Source organism: Chaetura pelagica, unplaced genomic scaffold, assembly GCF_000747805.2.
Source record: "Chaetura pelagica isolate M959 unplaced genomic scaffold, ChaPel_1.0 scaffold48, whole genome shotgun sequence".
In the NCBI taxonomy this organism is placed as follows: Eukaryota; Metazoa; Chordata; class Aves; order Apodiformes; family Apodidae; genus Chaetura; species Chaetura pelagica.
Window position 1 is genome coordinate 2,673,304 of NW_009954241.1, and position 14,221 is coordinate 2,687,524.

Genomic DNA, 14,221 nt, shown 5'->3' on the forward strand with positions numbered 1-14,221 from the left:
GTCTTCACAGCCCCACCTCAGGTATCCACAGCTATTTGCACTTAGAAAGCAGTGATCACTGAACAAGCCATAGACCCACAACCACTCATAGTTGTTGCTTGTACCTTCCTGCTCACACTGCAAAAGCCGCACAGCATTAACAGTTTTCACTAGATGAGTGTCCTAAAATTTGCAAGAAATAAGTTTCTGCTGAAGCTTCTGAGCTTGCCCCCTGGTTTGAAGAATCTCACACAGATAAAACAGACAACCCTTTCTTCACACTGTTTTTGCAGAGGTGTGAAAACTTGTGTACCATTTCTTTAAACAAAAAGTAGGACTTCTACATACTATTAGCAAATAAAATTCTCTTAGATAATTTTTTTTTTTTTTTTAAATAGATTTCTGGGATTCCTCCTTAAACCACAGAAGAGGAGAGGAGCCATCCCACCCTGCAAAAGACTCTGCTTTCAGCACTGCCCCGGCAGACAGCTTAAGATCTACCCAGTGTTTTGCAAGTAGCATAAACCACTGTTCATGTGAAATTGAGCTGTCAATAGGAAATGACAGGCTGTGGTTCGTGAATCCTATTTTTATAGAAGAGTGCAGTAATCCTTTTCCTCCAGATGTACCTCCTCCTAGCAGCCACACTGTGAGCACAGACCTGCCCCCTTCCACCACGCTTCCTTCTGAGAGGAGGTCTCCCCGCCGCCCGGCTCCACCTCCACCTTCTCACCCTCCTGTTCAGAAATCTCCTCTGAAGCTCCTGCAGGCCCCCATGACTGCCTGTGAAGAAAACAAGCTGCTTCTTCAGCCACTAGGTAAAAGCATCAAGGAAATGAAAATTGAGGGTGGTGTCAATAAAGAAGAAGGGAAGCAGAGCTGCTCGGTCAACGAGCCCTTGGCAGGGAGCCCCAGGAAGGGCTCCCAGCCCTCCGTGCCCCCGCGCAGGCGGCTGTGCGAGAGGACCTCGGAGGAGAGCTCCGTGGGTAAGTCTGCAAGTTGGGAAATACTGAAAGGGGAACAGCCAGAAGAAAAACAATACACAAGTACAGAGGGAAGAGATAAAAGGTTGCTGAGCACAAACGCTGTAGAAATGCCTGGGGAGGTTCCTGAAAGGGCTGTGTCACAGTTTCAGGAGACAAAGCCTGAACCTGTGGAGAAGAAGGAGAACATGCCTGAGATACAAAGTAAGGCCACTGAGAAAGGAAAGTCACCTCCTATCCCACCACCGAGAAGAAAGAGGCTTTCTCAGGTACCGAGGGTACCCAGCTCCTGCCAGTCAAAGCAAAGAACAGTGGCAGGGACAGCCACAGCCACAGTGCAGGCTTTGGGCAACAACAGCCCAGCTACAGTGGCAGGTGGTGCCACTTGCACACGTATCAAGCCTGAACATGGACGTGGCTGCAAATCTGTCAGCTCAGCTGAACTGAAAGGTTCACACTCCTCCTTGGAGGGCCCAGGAGGTAGTGCCGTGGCTCAGACATCAACGTCTGAGCTAGACTCCTACTCCACCAGCAGCACAGAGGATGACCTGGAAATGCTGAGTAGTTCGTCTGGTAAAAAGACACGCTCCATGATCTTGGACAAGGCCAAGAACAGGCTGTCCTTTGTGAACCTGTCCAATGTCTTCACAGTCTTTTTGTCTAGTGACAGGAAGCTGCAGAAGAAGATAGTGGAACTGGCACAGGACAAGGATTCGTACTTTGGCAACCTGGTGCAGGACTACAGAGTGTACAGTTTAGAGATGATGGCAAAGCAGAGCTCCAGCACTGAGATGTTACAAGAAATACGGATGATGATGACGCAGCTGAAAAGTTACCTAGTGCAGAGCACCGAGTTGAAATCTCTGATAGACCCAGCCTCCTACACTGAGGAACAATTAGGTACGTGACTGTGCTTTACTCATCTTTGGGCAGACAGGGTTTGGGAAGGTGAGGAGGGAGACAACATTATGCAGGCATGGGTTCTGCTTTAAAGAATTATAAACATCTTCTAGAAGCTGAGGGGTGCAAACTGAAGTGTGCTCTGTGGCTGGCAGCATTTGGAAGAGCAGCTCTAAAAACTAGGAGACCAATGAGGGGAAATTCCCATTATTAATATTTGAAAGGGAAGAGTTCAAGCAGAAGAGATGTATGCATGTCTATGTGAGAGATGTATACGTGCATACACACATGAGTGTGTGTGCATCTGTATTCATAAGCACACAAACGGAGTGTTCACTGGAAACACAAAAGGCCAACTTCCCCCTGCACAGTTATGTTCCTCATGGCCTTCCACGTCCACTGCCTCACACACTGCAGTGAGGATGGAGAATTCCCTGCACGTGGTAGGCAGATCAGGGGTCAGTCACTGTCTTACAAGGAGGGACAAGACTGCAGTAATTTTGTGTGGCTGGTTGGAGGAATCACTTGATCCTGCTCTGTGCTCCTCAGAGCTCAGAGGAGCAGAAGAGTTGCCTGCTGCAAGATCACTGCTGGCTCCAAAGTGCAGCATTCACCTCTCTTTGCCACAGACATAGATAGCCTTTGGGGAGGAAAAAGAATATTTTTGGCTGTTTAGGGGAGTTTTGTTGCTTCTCATTCAAATTTCTGTGAGGAACTAATGTGCTACTTCTCTACTTACTAAGAAATGGACCCATCTGTCTAATGTGCATTCCTGAGGGAACATAAAAGGACCTCTAGGATTTTTTATACCAGCCAAAGCTGTACAGCCAGAAGTGTGCATGCATGCACTCACATGCTCTTCTGGCTTAAAACTGTTTCCTGAGGACCTGAGAACCAATGCAAAACTATTTATGAGATCCCTAAGTTGGCTGGAAGACCCCCAACATAGAACTTGGCCAACCACAGAATTGACCATGGGTTCCAGGGGAACCTGCAGCTCCAGTATTAGGTGAGACCCAGCTAAGTGGTGAACCAGCACCCAGAGGCTGTCAGTTTCAAACGCAGGCCCAGCTGTCTTCTTTCTCATCCAGCAAAGCTGCATCCCACAGGCTTCCCTTGAGAACAGAGCTGCTGCCAACCTCTTGCCATAGCTAGGAGAAGGGAGCTACAGTTTCACTTCTCATGCACCTCATGTAACACCTGCAGTTTTTTGTTCCAATAACCCCTTTGTTTGAGGTAGAGAGGGTGTCAGCACAGAAAAGTCTGTCTTGAATCTTGATTAGGGAAATTGAAGAGGAGGCAGAAAGAAGAAGTGCCCTTGTTCTGCTTGGTAGAGTTGCGTGTGTGCAAGGATCCCCACACCTTCACACAGACACGCCTGCTGAGATCTAGCCCTGTTCACTGTCAGTTCTTTAACAGGATAATATAGCCCAGTCAGCTTAGGGGGGACTGTCTTCTTCTATGGAGTACAGGCATTCCCACTGTGGAAGATTTACCATTTGAATTTGTCCTGCTTCAGGCTGCCAGCTTATCTGGATTATTTAAAATAGCTGCATTTTGTACACATAAATGTTGCTGCACTCTGATTCCTCACTGGCTGAGCAGATTAAGTCTTTGCCAGTGACCTCTTTGACTCAGTGCAGGGGTGACAAGAGGGCTACCTGTGGTCCCTCTGCCTCTGGTTTCTAGGACTCAGATAAGACTTTATCTCAGTCTCTCATGCTTCCTTTTGTTTTCTGCTAAACATTAAGCAAATGCTCAACCCACGCAGACTATTTCCTCATCCATAGGTGGTGTAAGATGTGACTTAAGTATCAGTAAGTTAGAGTCACTTGAGCAGTGAAGGCGAGAAATCTCTGAGCAGATGTTGGTGTCTGCCTCTGAGCTGGTAGCTACAGCCCCTTTTCAGCCACTGTGGAGGAAAGGTGCTTTGAGGATGCAATTAATTTCCTTCTGAAGTGAGTATCTTGAACAGGTAAGAGTAAGATGTCAGAAGGGACATGAGATGAGTCCCACCTGGGCATCTGTAAGGGCAGGACTATGAAAAGAAGCACATTGAGGTGAGGTTCCTCTTGACAGAGCTAGCTTTCCTGCTGCCTGGCAGTGCCATGCTGGTCAGCCAGGAGTCAGGCAAAGACAGCAGGAGCTGCTGGCAGCAGGACCTCTCCTAAAGCTCCAGTGTCAGAGACTACACATCGATGTTCATCTTAAGCCTATCCAGGACTTCTGGAGGATGTTCATAATGAAACATTATGTGTCTAATTTCTGTTCCCTGATCACAGCTCTGCAGTAGTGCTTTAATAACCAATCACATGCTTTCTTAGGAGTTTTAATTGCATTTTTACTCCTGTGTTGAATATTTACCATGGATTTTCATGCTCTCCCTTCTCTTTTCAGAAGTGATTGCTGAGACAGCTTTGTACAAATGTGTCCTGAAACCGTTAAAAGAAGCTATTGACTCTTACTTAAAAGAAATCCACCACAAAGATGGATCTTTACAGCAGCTAAAAGAGAACCAACTTGTGATACAAAACACAACTACTACTGACCTAGGCATCACGACCAGTGTGCCTGAAACCATTGTGCTGGAAAAGATCCTTCACAAGTTCACAAGCATGCATAAGGCCTACTCACCAGAAAAGAAGATTGCGATCTTGCTCAAGTCCTGCAAACTCATCTATGACTCCATGTCTCAGGGAAGCCCAGGTACAGCATTCCAACTGAAATGGTATCCCTCACTGGTCCTTCTTCATGTATCAAAGGAATGGGATTTATGATACAATTGTTGTGGTGATATTCAGATTGGAGATAACTCTGGTGGTCGGTGTGTTTGGGATCAGCTGTCCACAGGTTGTGCTCAGAATGGGCTGTTAGTGACTGTGAAATTCTTTGCACTAATAACTGGCACAAGATTTTACCCGGTTAACTTTAATCTCCAGAACTCCAAAAACCAAACATCTGTAAGTGTGTATTTCATAGGTAATGTCCTTTCTGCACAGGCCTTCACACAGCTCTCCATAAATCCTCAGAGCTCTGTCCCAGCTTGTAGCAGGTTAAAGGTAAATTATAGGAATGGGTCTACAGGAAAAGGCCTTTGATTTGGCTTTTACAAAGTTTTACCTAAACTGAAGAGGAGACACAGAATGCTAGTGATGTTTGTCACTGCTTCCTGATGCTCCAGTAAATTCCAAAAGCCACTACTATGCTTCTTTGGTATGAGGAAGTATGTGCTCTGACTATAAATATAACTTGGGCCTCAGGCCAGCCACTAAATGCACACATTAAGCCCTTGGCCTGCAAATGGGATACATTTTTGCAGACAGACCAGGAAGCCCCTTCCTCCAGGAATCTGCCTTGCCAGTTGAAAAACTTTCTTTGTATACTGGTGAGCTGGTGACCAGCCATGCATAAACGTGGAGAGAACCTAGATAATAATTTGCAGCAACTTGCAGTTGCACAAGAACTCACAGACTCCAGAAGTGCTTTTAGCTGTTCTTAATTTTGTACTGACAACAGCCTTGGAGTACTCATACAGGAATTGCTGTGTCTCTTCTGACCCTCAGCTCAGGGTCATCCCTTGAACAGGATGCAGCAAGGTTCAATGACACACTAACAGCAGGGCCAGGAGCAATTCCAGGGCTGAGCCTAAGTTGCAGGGTGGATAAGCCCTCTGACTTTCTTCAAGGATTACGTGAAGATTTGGACACATGTAGGGGAATTTGCTGTAACTTTATTAAAAGAGTTAATTTTGAGAGTAAACTTGGTACAGATGGAAGACTTGCATGCCTCATTAAAACCCACATAGGAAACCCGGTGTCCTTCTGATGCTGGTGGTTCATGACAGATCTGACACACCTCAGTTAGCTCAGGGCTGGAATTTCTCTGTCACAGGAAATGCTCTTGGGTCATTTCATGCAACAGAAATTAGGAGTCAGGGAAATTATTTTTAAAACCCTACATCTTTTACAATATTGGATTAATGAAATCAGAGGATTTTGTTGTGGTCTGCTTTGCTAACCAAAGCACTTCATTTTGGCCACCTCAGCTGTTTTCCCACGTGAAGTTCTAGTGAAAGCGGGGTGTGGGTCGGAAACTGACTTCACCCCTGGGCGTCCAGTTCCCTCTCCAGTATATATGATCAGTGATGTCTATCGAGGCCTAATCAAAGTTAAACTGGCCTGGCATTAAACAGATGTAACCAAATGAATGCAGACCAGAAAAAGAGGCTAAAGGGAGGAGAATGCTATAGTCTTACTCCTAGAAGATGGATGAGTGTGTGAAATGTCTTCAACAGAATGAACTGACCCCAGATCACTTTGATTCTCCACCCAGCAAAGACAAACATTCAGCAAACTGACATATTTTTCTGACAGGGAATTCCCAACTTGTAGTGTGCAAAAGAGTGTGCTGCTCAGACCAGATTTCAGCAGATAGGAGTTCTCCTCCTGCTCTCTGCCCATCTTGAGAGCAGCAGCCCAAGGCCCCTTTACGTTTCAGCCAGCCCCGAGGCAGCACAGTCCTCTTCACACAGGAAGAGCAGGGGCCAGGCTCAGCTTCCTGTGCAATAGGTTGTTCTTCTTTTAGCTCCTTTTACTTGCTGCTGAATTAGTGAGTTTCCTTCTCATCCAACATTAAAGCAAGTGGAACCCAAAACTAATTCCCTTTGCTGGCTTTATTTGCAATTTGATAGCTCAGGCCAGGTCTTCATACACTTCAGGCTGACCACAGGATGACCTGACCTAAGAATATGGTTTCATAGCTCAAAGTGCAAATACCACCAAATCAAGAACGCTTTTTTCAAACTCCCATGAAAACACAAGTTGCTTAACATATTGAGACAGTAATCCAGGTTTGGTCAGGGTCTCCAGAGAGGTACCAAGTTTTCTTTAAAGCTAGGGATAGGCTTACTCAGGAACAGTAGTCCCCATCTTTGCACTGCTGAAAGAGTCATGAAACTCTGAAGTCAGCCTTGACTGACTCCATGTATATTAGGCCATTTTAAGAATGGAGCAGTTCTCTGGTTTGGTTGCAATTCATACTAAATGACTAAATCTGCCTGAAAATTTGGCTGGGATTGAACCCCCTGATACTTAGATAATGAACTGAATAGTTCTGACAATCAGCTCTCTTAAACTAATGTTTCTTCCTCAAGTTGTGAATCTGATTCATCACAAGGAATCAGGAAGACAAGTTCACTATCTTTGTCAGTACATCTTTCTCCCAACAGACCTCTGAGTACAACTACAAGACATAGATCTATGTTGAAGTAGGACTGATCTACAGCTACAAGTAGCTGTAGGTGGCCACAGATGGGTACCATCTATAGCTTATTCTTATAGACAATGGTGACTTAGTCATCATAGAGTGGCTTGGGTTGGAAGGGACATTAAAGATCATCTAGACCCAACCCCACTGCATTGGCAGAGACACCTCTGACTAGGTCAGGTTGCTCAGAGCCCCATCCAACCTGGCCTTGAATACTTCCAGTGATGGGCGTACCACAACTTCCCTGGGCAACCTGTTCCAGTGTCTCACCACCCTCATAGCGAAGAATTTCCTCCTAATGTCTAAACTAAATCCCCTCTCTTCAAGTTTTAAGCCATTCAGTTGATTCATCTGGCTAGATGTAGGTGTCTGTTTCAGGGTGAGATGACTCATGACAAACTCCCCTGATGATACTGATTAGTTCATCACTGGCTATAAAAGGAGCTTAGAGGTACTGTCTCAGATGTTCACAGGTACAGTGTAGGCAGTGGTATTAATAAGTAAATCATACCCAAAGGGACAATTATGATAGCACTGAAATGTCTCACTGAGCTTTTCCAAGTTCTGTGCAAACTTAAATAACAGCAGCATATGCCTCCAGGAATGTAACCTTCAATTAAAAAATACGTAACTTGCCTTTTAAAAATACTAGGAGTAGTTAGTAAGAAGAATATGCATTTTTTTAATCTATGCACTAGAAAAGTGGCAGGACTTACTGCTATAAGCTCCCAGCTCTCTGACTACTCCTACATTTGGAAGACAATACCCAAAGGGAGAGTTTTGCACACACATTTATATAGAAGCACTCTAATCTCATGTAGAAAAAAATGCTATGATTTATCTTTCCAAAATACCTTTACTCAGACAAAATGTCAAAGGTATGTTGTGTGGTAGGCATAGAATGAGAATCTCTGCTTTTCACTCTATCTAACATACAAGTGACACTTGTGGAGTGATAAACAGGATGCAAATATGCAGTATGTGTGGTGTGTGCTGGCAGTGGAGCTGCTGGAGCTCCCAGCCCATGTTACCTGGGAGCTGCTGTTTTATGGAACAGAACTGGTGGAAAGCAAAAATAGCAGACCAGTAAGCATTCCTTTATGAAAAAATACTCGGTGAGACAAACAGAAGAAGCTTGGTCAGTCTATGAGTGGAGAAAATCAGGCATGGAAAGGCTTTGAGCTCAAGCTGGAAATTTGAAAGATGTGGAGACTTCTTTTGAAGGAGGTTCAAGAACAATCAACAGAGGAACAATTTTCTTACTGCAATGTTTTTAACTTGTGTACTACCATTATGAAGCTTCTTTTTTAAAAAAAAAAAATAAAAAATTCTAGTATCTTTGAACCTCACAGGGGGCTGGAGTATTATAGTTCAAAACTAGTTCTGTAGTAGGGATAGAGTTGGCAAGGTGATTGGCCTTAAAACATCTAATTTAATAATTTGCATAGTTTTTCATGGCCAATGCATAGTGTGGTTTTGGAAGCAGAGGAAAGATAGGCTATATATTCAACTGAAATTGTTCTCTTCCCTCCTTTTAGAGTGAAGTTTGTCATCCCACATAGAACTGAGCAGCTGAATACTAGTTGCCTTGATGCACTCCTATATGGCTCTGCAGTCGACATGAAGCAGGGTGTCTTCAGTGGGATATCTAAGCTGATGAAAAGGAAATTGGCCTCAAATACTCCAGCAGCCAGTGTAGAGCTGATGATAAAAGTTCCTAAAACTAAGTCAAAACAATCCCTCCACGCTGCTCACTTCTGAAAAGGAGAATAAAGCTGTACACAACAGTTTTGCTTCTTTTTCTTTAGGAAGAGGATATTTGCATTTAAGTTACTATTAATGAAGGCTGATGGACTAGAGATTGTATATTTTTCTGGCTAGCATATTTACTACATTTGAATTAAAGAACCAGTTCAGATTTTTCAAGGGAATGGATTCATAACATAAGTTTTTGAAACTGATTAGTTCTGTCTGCATGTATTAACTCTCTTAATTCAACTATACCATAAATCAAACCTTACTGAAGTAGTATGGAATGGACAAGAGACAGCAAAATTCTAGGGAGCAAAAGGTTGGTCACAAACTTTTGTTATGATCTTGACCAAATCTCAGTTAATATTTGTGTACTTCATGTTTTCCAGCTACAAACTGAAGCTGCTGTAGACATTATTCCAGTGTCTGTAAAATATTAGAGCAAGATGCAGAGCATCATCAACAAGCATCCAGCTGGTTGTCAGAATATACATGGATGGAAAAGAAATGCATGAATGTGTTAAAATAGGCTGCAATTTCTTTATGGAGGCTTAGGCAGAATTCCAGTTACTTTAAATCATGTTTTTAATTAATACTCATTCCATTCAAGTGCTGCATCCCAGCCAGGAGCTGACGTTGTATTCGCTTTGCTATAAACATAACAGGATGAGTTTGTGGCAGAAGAGAAGGCTTATTTTAAGCTTCTTATAGATATTTATGAAATAAATATTTTTTGATCCTGCAGGGAAGAGGGAGGAATAAAGCAAGCAAGTCATATCTGGAGTAGGACAACACCACCTTGAACAAGCAAGCTCAGTCCCAGTGTCAATGAGACCACTGGCAGGGGCAGAGCTTGATTTAACTCAGCTGCAAATGCATCCCTCTGTGAGAGACCACAGATGGAGTCTGACATGCAGGTCTGGGATCTTGGCTCTGGCCCAGATTGAAAGTAGAGCTGAGGAGGCAAGCAGCCTGCAGAGAAAATCCCTGCTGCTGCCCCCAGATGGACGCTGGTTAATGCCCTGTCACACAGGGAGCTTGTGGGTTGCAGGGTGCTGAGCAGCACCAGCTCTCCAGTATCTTGGTTGACAGACACTGCTTCCTATATTTGTATGCCTTCTGCTTCTGGTCATACTTGAGTTGCTGACAGTACCTATCACCCCCATGGATGGACTGAGATACAGTGTGTCTCAGGACCATACCTGATCTGGCAGCTGTACATGTATAGGATTGCCCCTGTGCCTGCCATGACACCCAGGGCCAGGAGAACAAGGGAAGGTTCAGACTCCTGCACTCTCGGGCACCTGTCCTTGGCTCCAGGTGCAGGCATTGGAGAGAAGCTGCTGCAAGGCTTACAAGGAGTAGCCACAATATACCATGCTTGACCCGCTCTGGGCAACACTGCTGGTTTTTGCCAACACTGGAGGTGTGCAGCGACACATGGAGTCAGAGCTAGAACCTTGATTAGCTTTTCTTTTCTCTTGTTGACACCTACAGCTCCTGCTGACTTCAGTTTTAGCTGCAAATGTGGGTATTTAAGAATCAGGCTCTGTATTACCACAAATGGATTAAAATGATGTCTAGTGGTTTATGCATACAGCATATGGAGAATGAGTACTCTTTCCATCATGGCAGTCAGACAGACATCCTTACTCTGAGTTTATTAATCAAAAAGAAAAAGAAAATAAAAAAGATCAGATTTTCATATTTAAGCCTTATAAACAGCTGGGTGCCCAATAATATTTCTATGAAATTTTGAAGTTGAGAAAGAAGGGCTGGTGGGCAAAGTAGCTAAAACAGCTTATAAAAATGAGATGGACAGCAGGGGAAAAAATTGACTCAGTGCCTCCTTGTACTCACATGCAGCATACAACCACTTCTCATAAAAAAAAAACCCAGAGATTCTGTCGTTCTTGAAAAATGTGCTCTAACTTTCATTTCAGTTGACACTAGAAGTTGATGGCTAGGCACATGGAATTGTTTAGTTTCAAGTTTATATTTCCACTCTGCACTGGTTGGTCAGTCTGTTGACTGGTTGATTATTTCTTTCAGGGATATTTTGCTTTTAAAAACCAGCATTTTTAGCCAGTAGGCAGGTAGTCATGTTATGAAGTAGCAACTTTCTTGGATGCCCTAGCAGACATACATGGATTGGTCATGAAAATGAAGTGGTAAGGAAGATAAAATTCTGCTATTGGTGTGGCACTGGAAATCCTTCAAGAAAACCCTTGGCCCTCAGGGAATCAGAAGGCCCAATCCATGCTACTGGTCAGTAACTATTACATCATAAGGAAAAAGTTTTTAAGGAAGGGAAAAAAAATAAGCTTAGCAAAGTCTTTGATAGTTCATATTCCTTTACACAAGATTTATACGGAACTAACTCTGTTGAGATTTTTATTTACTCACTTTAAAAGGAGAAGAGGGCTTTCCTTTGTACAGTTTTTCTAGTATATTTTCATGTCTCAATTCTGTCATCTTTATTTGATAGACAATATTAAATAGCTGTAATACTAAGCTGCTTGTATTAAGTTAATATACATGACAATAATGAATTGAACCCTTCACAGACCTGAAGCTTTCACTGGGACATAAGCCAAGGCAACTGCACACAAACAAAACGTCCATCCATATGTTAATGAAACTATAAAGCCCTTTTATAGTTTGGTTGAAGACCTAAAGCTGTGTCATTTCACTAAAGGCAGCCATAATAAAGCAAACAGAGTTGAAAGTGTTAATCCACCTTTCATTAAACAAATTGTCTCTGCTGTCGCATGTGCAGACTGTTAGAAATAGACTGAATTGCAGCCCTGACAGTCTCTAATCCTCCAACACTTTGTTTTAACTGGATCAGCTCTCTGCTCACTAGATGTATTACTGGGTTTATTTTTAAGCCATACTTTTTTTTACCTTTTTTTTTTTTTTTAATCAGGGGCTAAGCTCCTGTTAATTTGAGCCTTCAGAGTGTATCTTTCTTTGCCAGTGGAGAATCTGCGTCAGCTATGAATGACAAAAAAGGAAAGCTGACTCATGGCAAAGATTTGAAATAAGTCAGTGGGAACATTTGAGAAACAGGAATTTATGCCCTACCATGGAAGAGCATGCAAACAATGGGCCAGAAATGGCTAGGGAACAATTTCACTTTGATTCTTTGAGGTGAGGCAAATGTTTCTCAAGTGAGACACACATGGCCCAGGAAATCAACACATCCAAGCGCTCAGATGAGGAAAACTGCCCACTGTCTGAGGAAAGACATTCAGAATTAAAGTGGTCTGGGATTAGGTTAAGAAGAGTGGTCAACCCTGAATGTTGAGAAGACAGGCCTTGTTGTTACAGATTGTCCATGATGAATTTACAACATGTTGGTAGAAAGTGAAAGCATCTTTCAAATATGAAAACTTATCCTTGTGTTCTTTGCCATTTGTGTGGTGAAGCTTCAGTTTGGAATCAATTTTAAGTAGTAATTTTTTATAATTATGACTATTCATGTGTGTGCTTTTGTGCCCTCAGAGATCCAAAAAAAGCTTTTATAGATTGCATGTAAGATCCCTTTGCTGATTTCATTGATATGAACGTTTTAAGCACAGGAAATCTTGAGCCAACGAGGGTGTGTTCCTGTAGCACCTGCTGCACACCAAGTCCAAAAACTCGTCAAAGTCCAAAGCAAAAGGTTTTGTGTCTTCTTAGCTAGACACCATGGCTAAAAAAAAACAACAAACAACTTCCTCTTAGATCCTAGTTTTTGGGAGACTATTTTAATTAGGTACATCTAGTGTGATGTTTTGCCTTCTGAAGAAATATAAACACGGAAGTCCTTGGTTCTAAAAACCAGTGTTTTCCATTTTCTGCTCTTTAGTCCCAAACATAGAGCAAACCTAAGAGAATAAATACCCTTAATGCATGCAGACAACCTTGCTGCTAATAGTGAAAACATAAATTGCAGTCTTGATGGCAGTGTCAAATCAGAGCACCAAGCTGGCAAACTCTGCACTCTTCAAGGATTGTCCCCTGTCTGGGATCCATAAAGTTTAAATTTCTTTTTCTCCAAATGATAAAGAATAGCAGAAATGGACCTCACTACATTTTTTCAAGCTCATATTTTGGGCTTGAAGCAAGTGTACTTATTTTCTAAGTAAATTAATATTTGCTTTTTCAGCATTTTTTCTTTGCTGGTGCTTTCAAACTTTAACTTTTCAGGTAATGTAAGCTGAAATCTGCAAAGGACATGCTGGCTGAGAAGCTGTCACTGATGTGTGTGCCTGTGTGTTTTTGTGGTGAGTTTAGTGTGACAACTCTGTTTCTTTTGCTCAGGGAAGCCGTATGGTGCAGATGACTTTCTCCCTGTGCTCATGTATGTGTTGGCCCGCAGCAACTTGACTGAAGTCCTTCTGAACGTGGAGTATGTGATGGAGCTCATGGACCCTGCTCTGCAGCTAGGGGAAGGTAGAGTATTGCTCCTGGGATATTCACTTTGGGAATCATTATTTGCCTTGCTTCAGTGTTTGTGAAAGTGATGCAGCAAGGCTCTGGCTAGATTTGTGGATAAGCTTTGGCCAAGCTTTTCAGATCTGAGGCTCTGAAGTTACTTAGTTAGTGTCAAACACTTCCAACTGTTTAGCAGTGTAGTGCACTTAGACACCAGCAAGAAAGGCATAAATGAGAACTGATTTGCTGGGTGAGTCACCTAGAGACATCTAGTGTTCCTTGGCTCAAAGGCTGAAAAATTAAAAGGTGTTTGCCTGAAATTATACTGCTTCTGCAATCCATTGTGCATGACACTTTTCTTTATTCCAATGAGAAAAGAACACATTTCTTAAACTGCATTGTATGCCTGGGGCCCTACATCATTCTCATGATCATTCTTATATTTGAGTGACCCCTCTGACAACGTTTTCTGGCTGAGAATCATAGCAAGGGAGGGAATGGAAAGTTGGGTTAGAGAGGAATATTGGTTTTGGACATGAATAAAAACTTCTGCTATTAGAGGGATAAACATCCCAGAAAGCTGTGGGGCTTCAGTTTCTAAAATATAGCTTGGGAAGCAAATGCTGCTTAAAGTGACAAGGTTACACATTCCAAATTGCAAACACATAATTTTTCATCAAGTAGTCACTAAACCAGTAAAATGTGTTCTATTTTAGACTTTGTTTTGGTAAGTACTGATGTTCTATTAAGGAGTCCTGGATGAACAACAGCAGACTAGTTTTATTTATATGAAAGGGGGGTGTAAGTCTGTAACTAAGAGCATGTCATCCCAGCACTTCTAAGTGCCAAGTACTAACAGAAAGAGCAGAGCAGCACAATTATATTAGTGAGGAGTTTCTGCACAGGATAATTTTCCTGCT

The 14,221-nt window shown here is 42.8% G+C and overlaps 1 protein-coding gene across 1 annotated transcript in view; it reads left to right on the forward strand.

Annotated features, from left to right (window-relative positions):
* Window positions 1-14,221, forward strand: part of RIN3 (Ras and Rab interactor 3) — a 49,948-nt gene that overhangs the window by 30,650 nt on the left and 5,077 nt on the right. Inside the window, exons 6-8 of the mRNA XM_010003756.1 lie at window positions 378-1,862; window positions 4,260-4,568; window positions 13,188-13,319. Coding sequence (XP_010002058.1) covers window positions 378-1,862; window positions 4,260-4,568; window positions 13,188-13,319 — 1,926 coding nt within the window. The remainder of the gene's footprint in view (window positions 1-377; window positions 1,863-4,259; window positions 4,569-13,187; window positions 13,320-14,221) is intronic.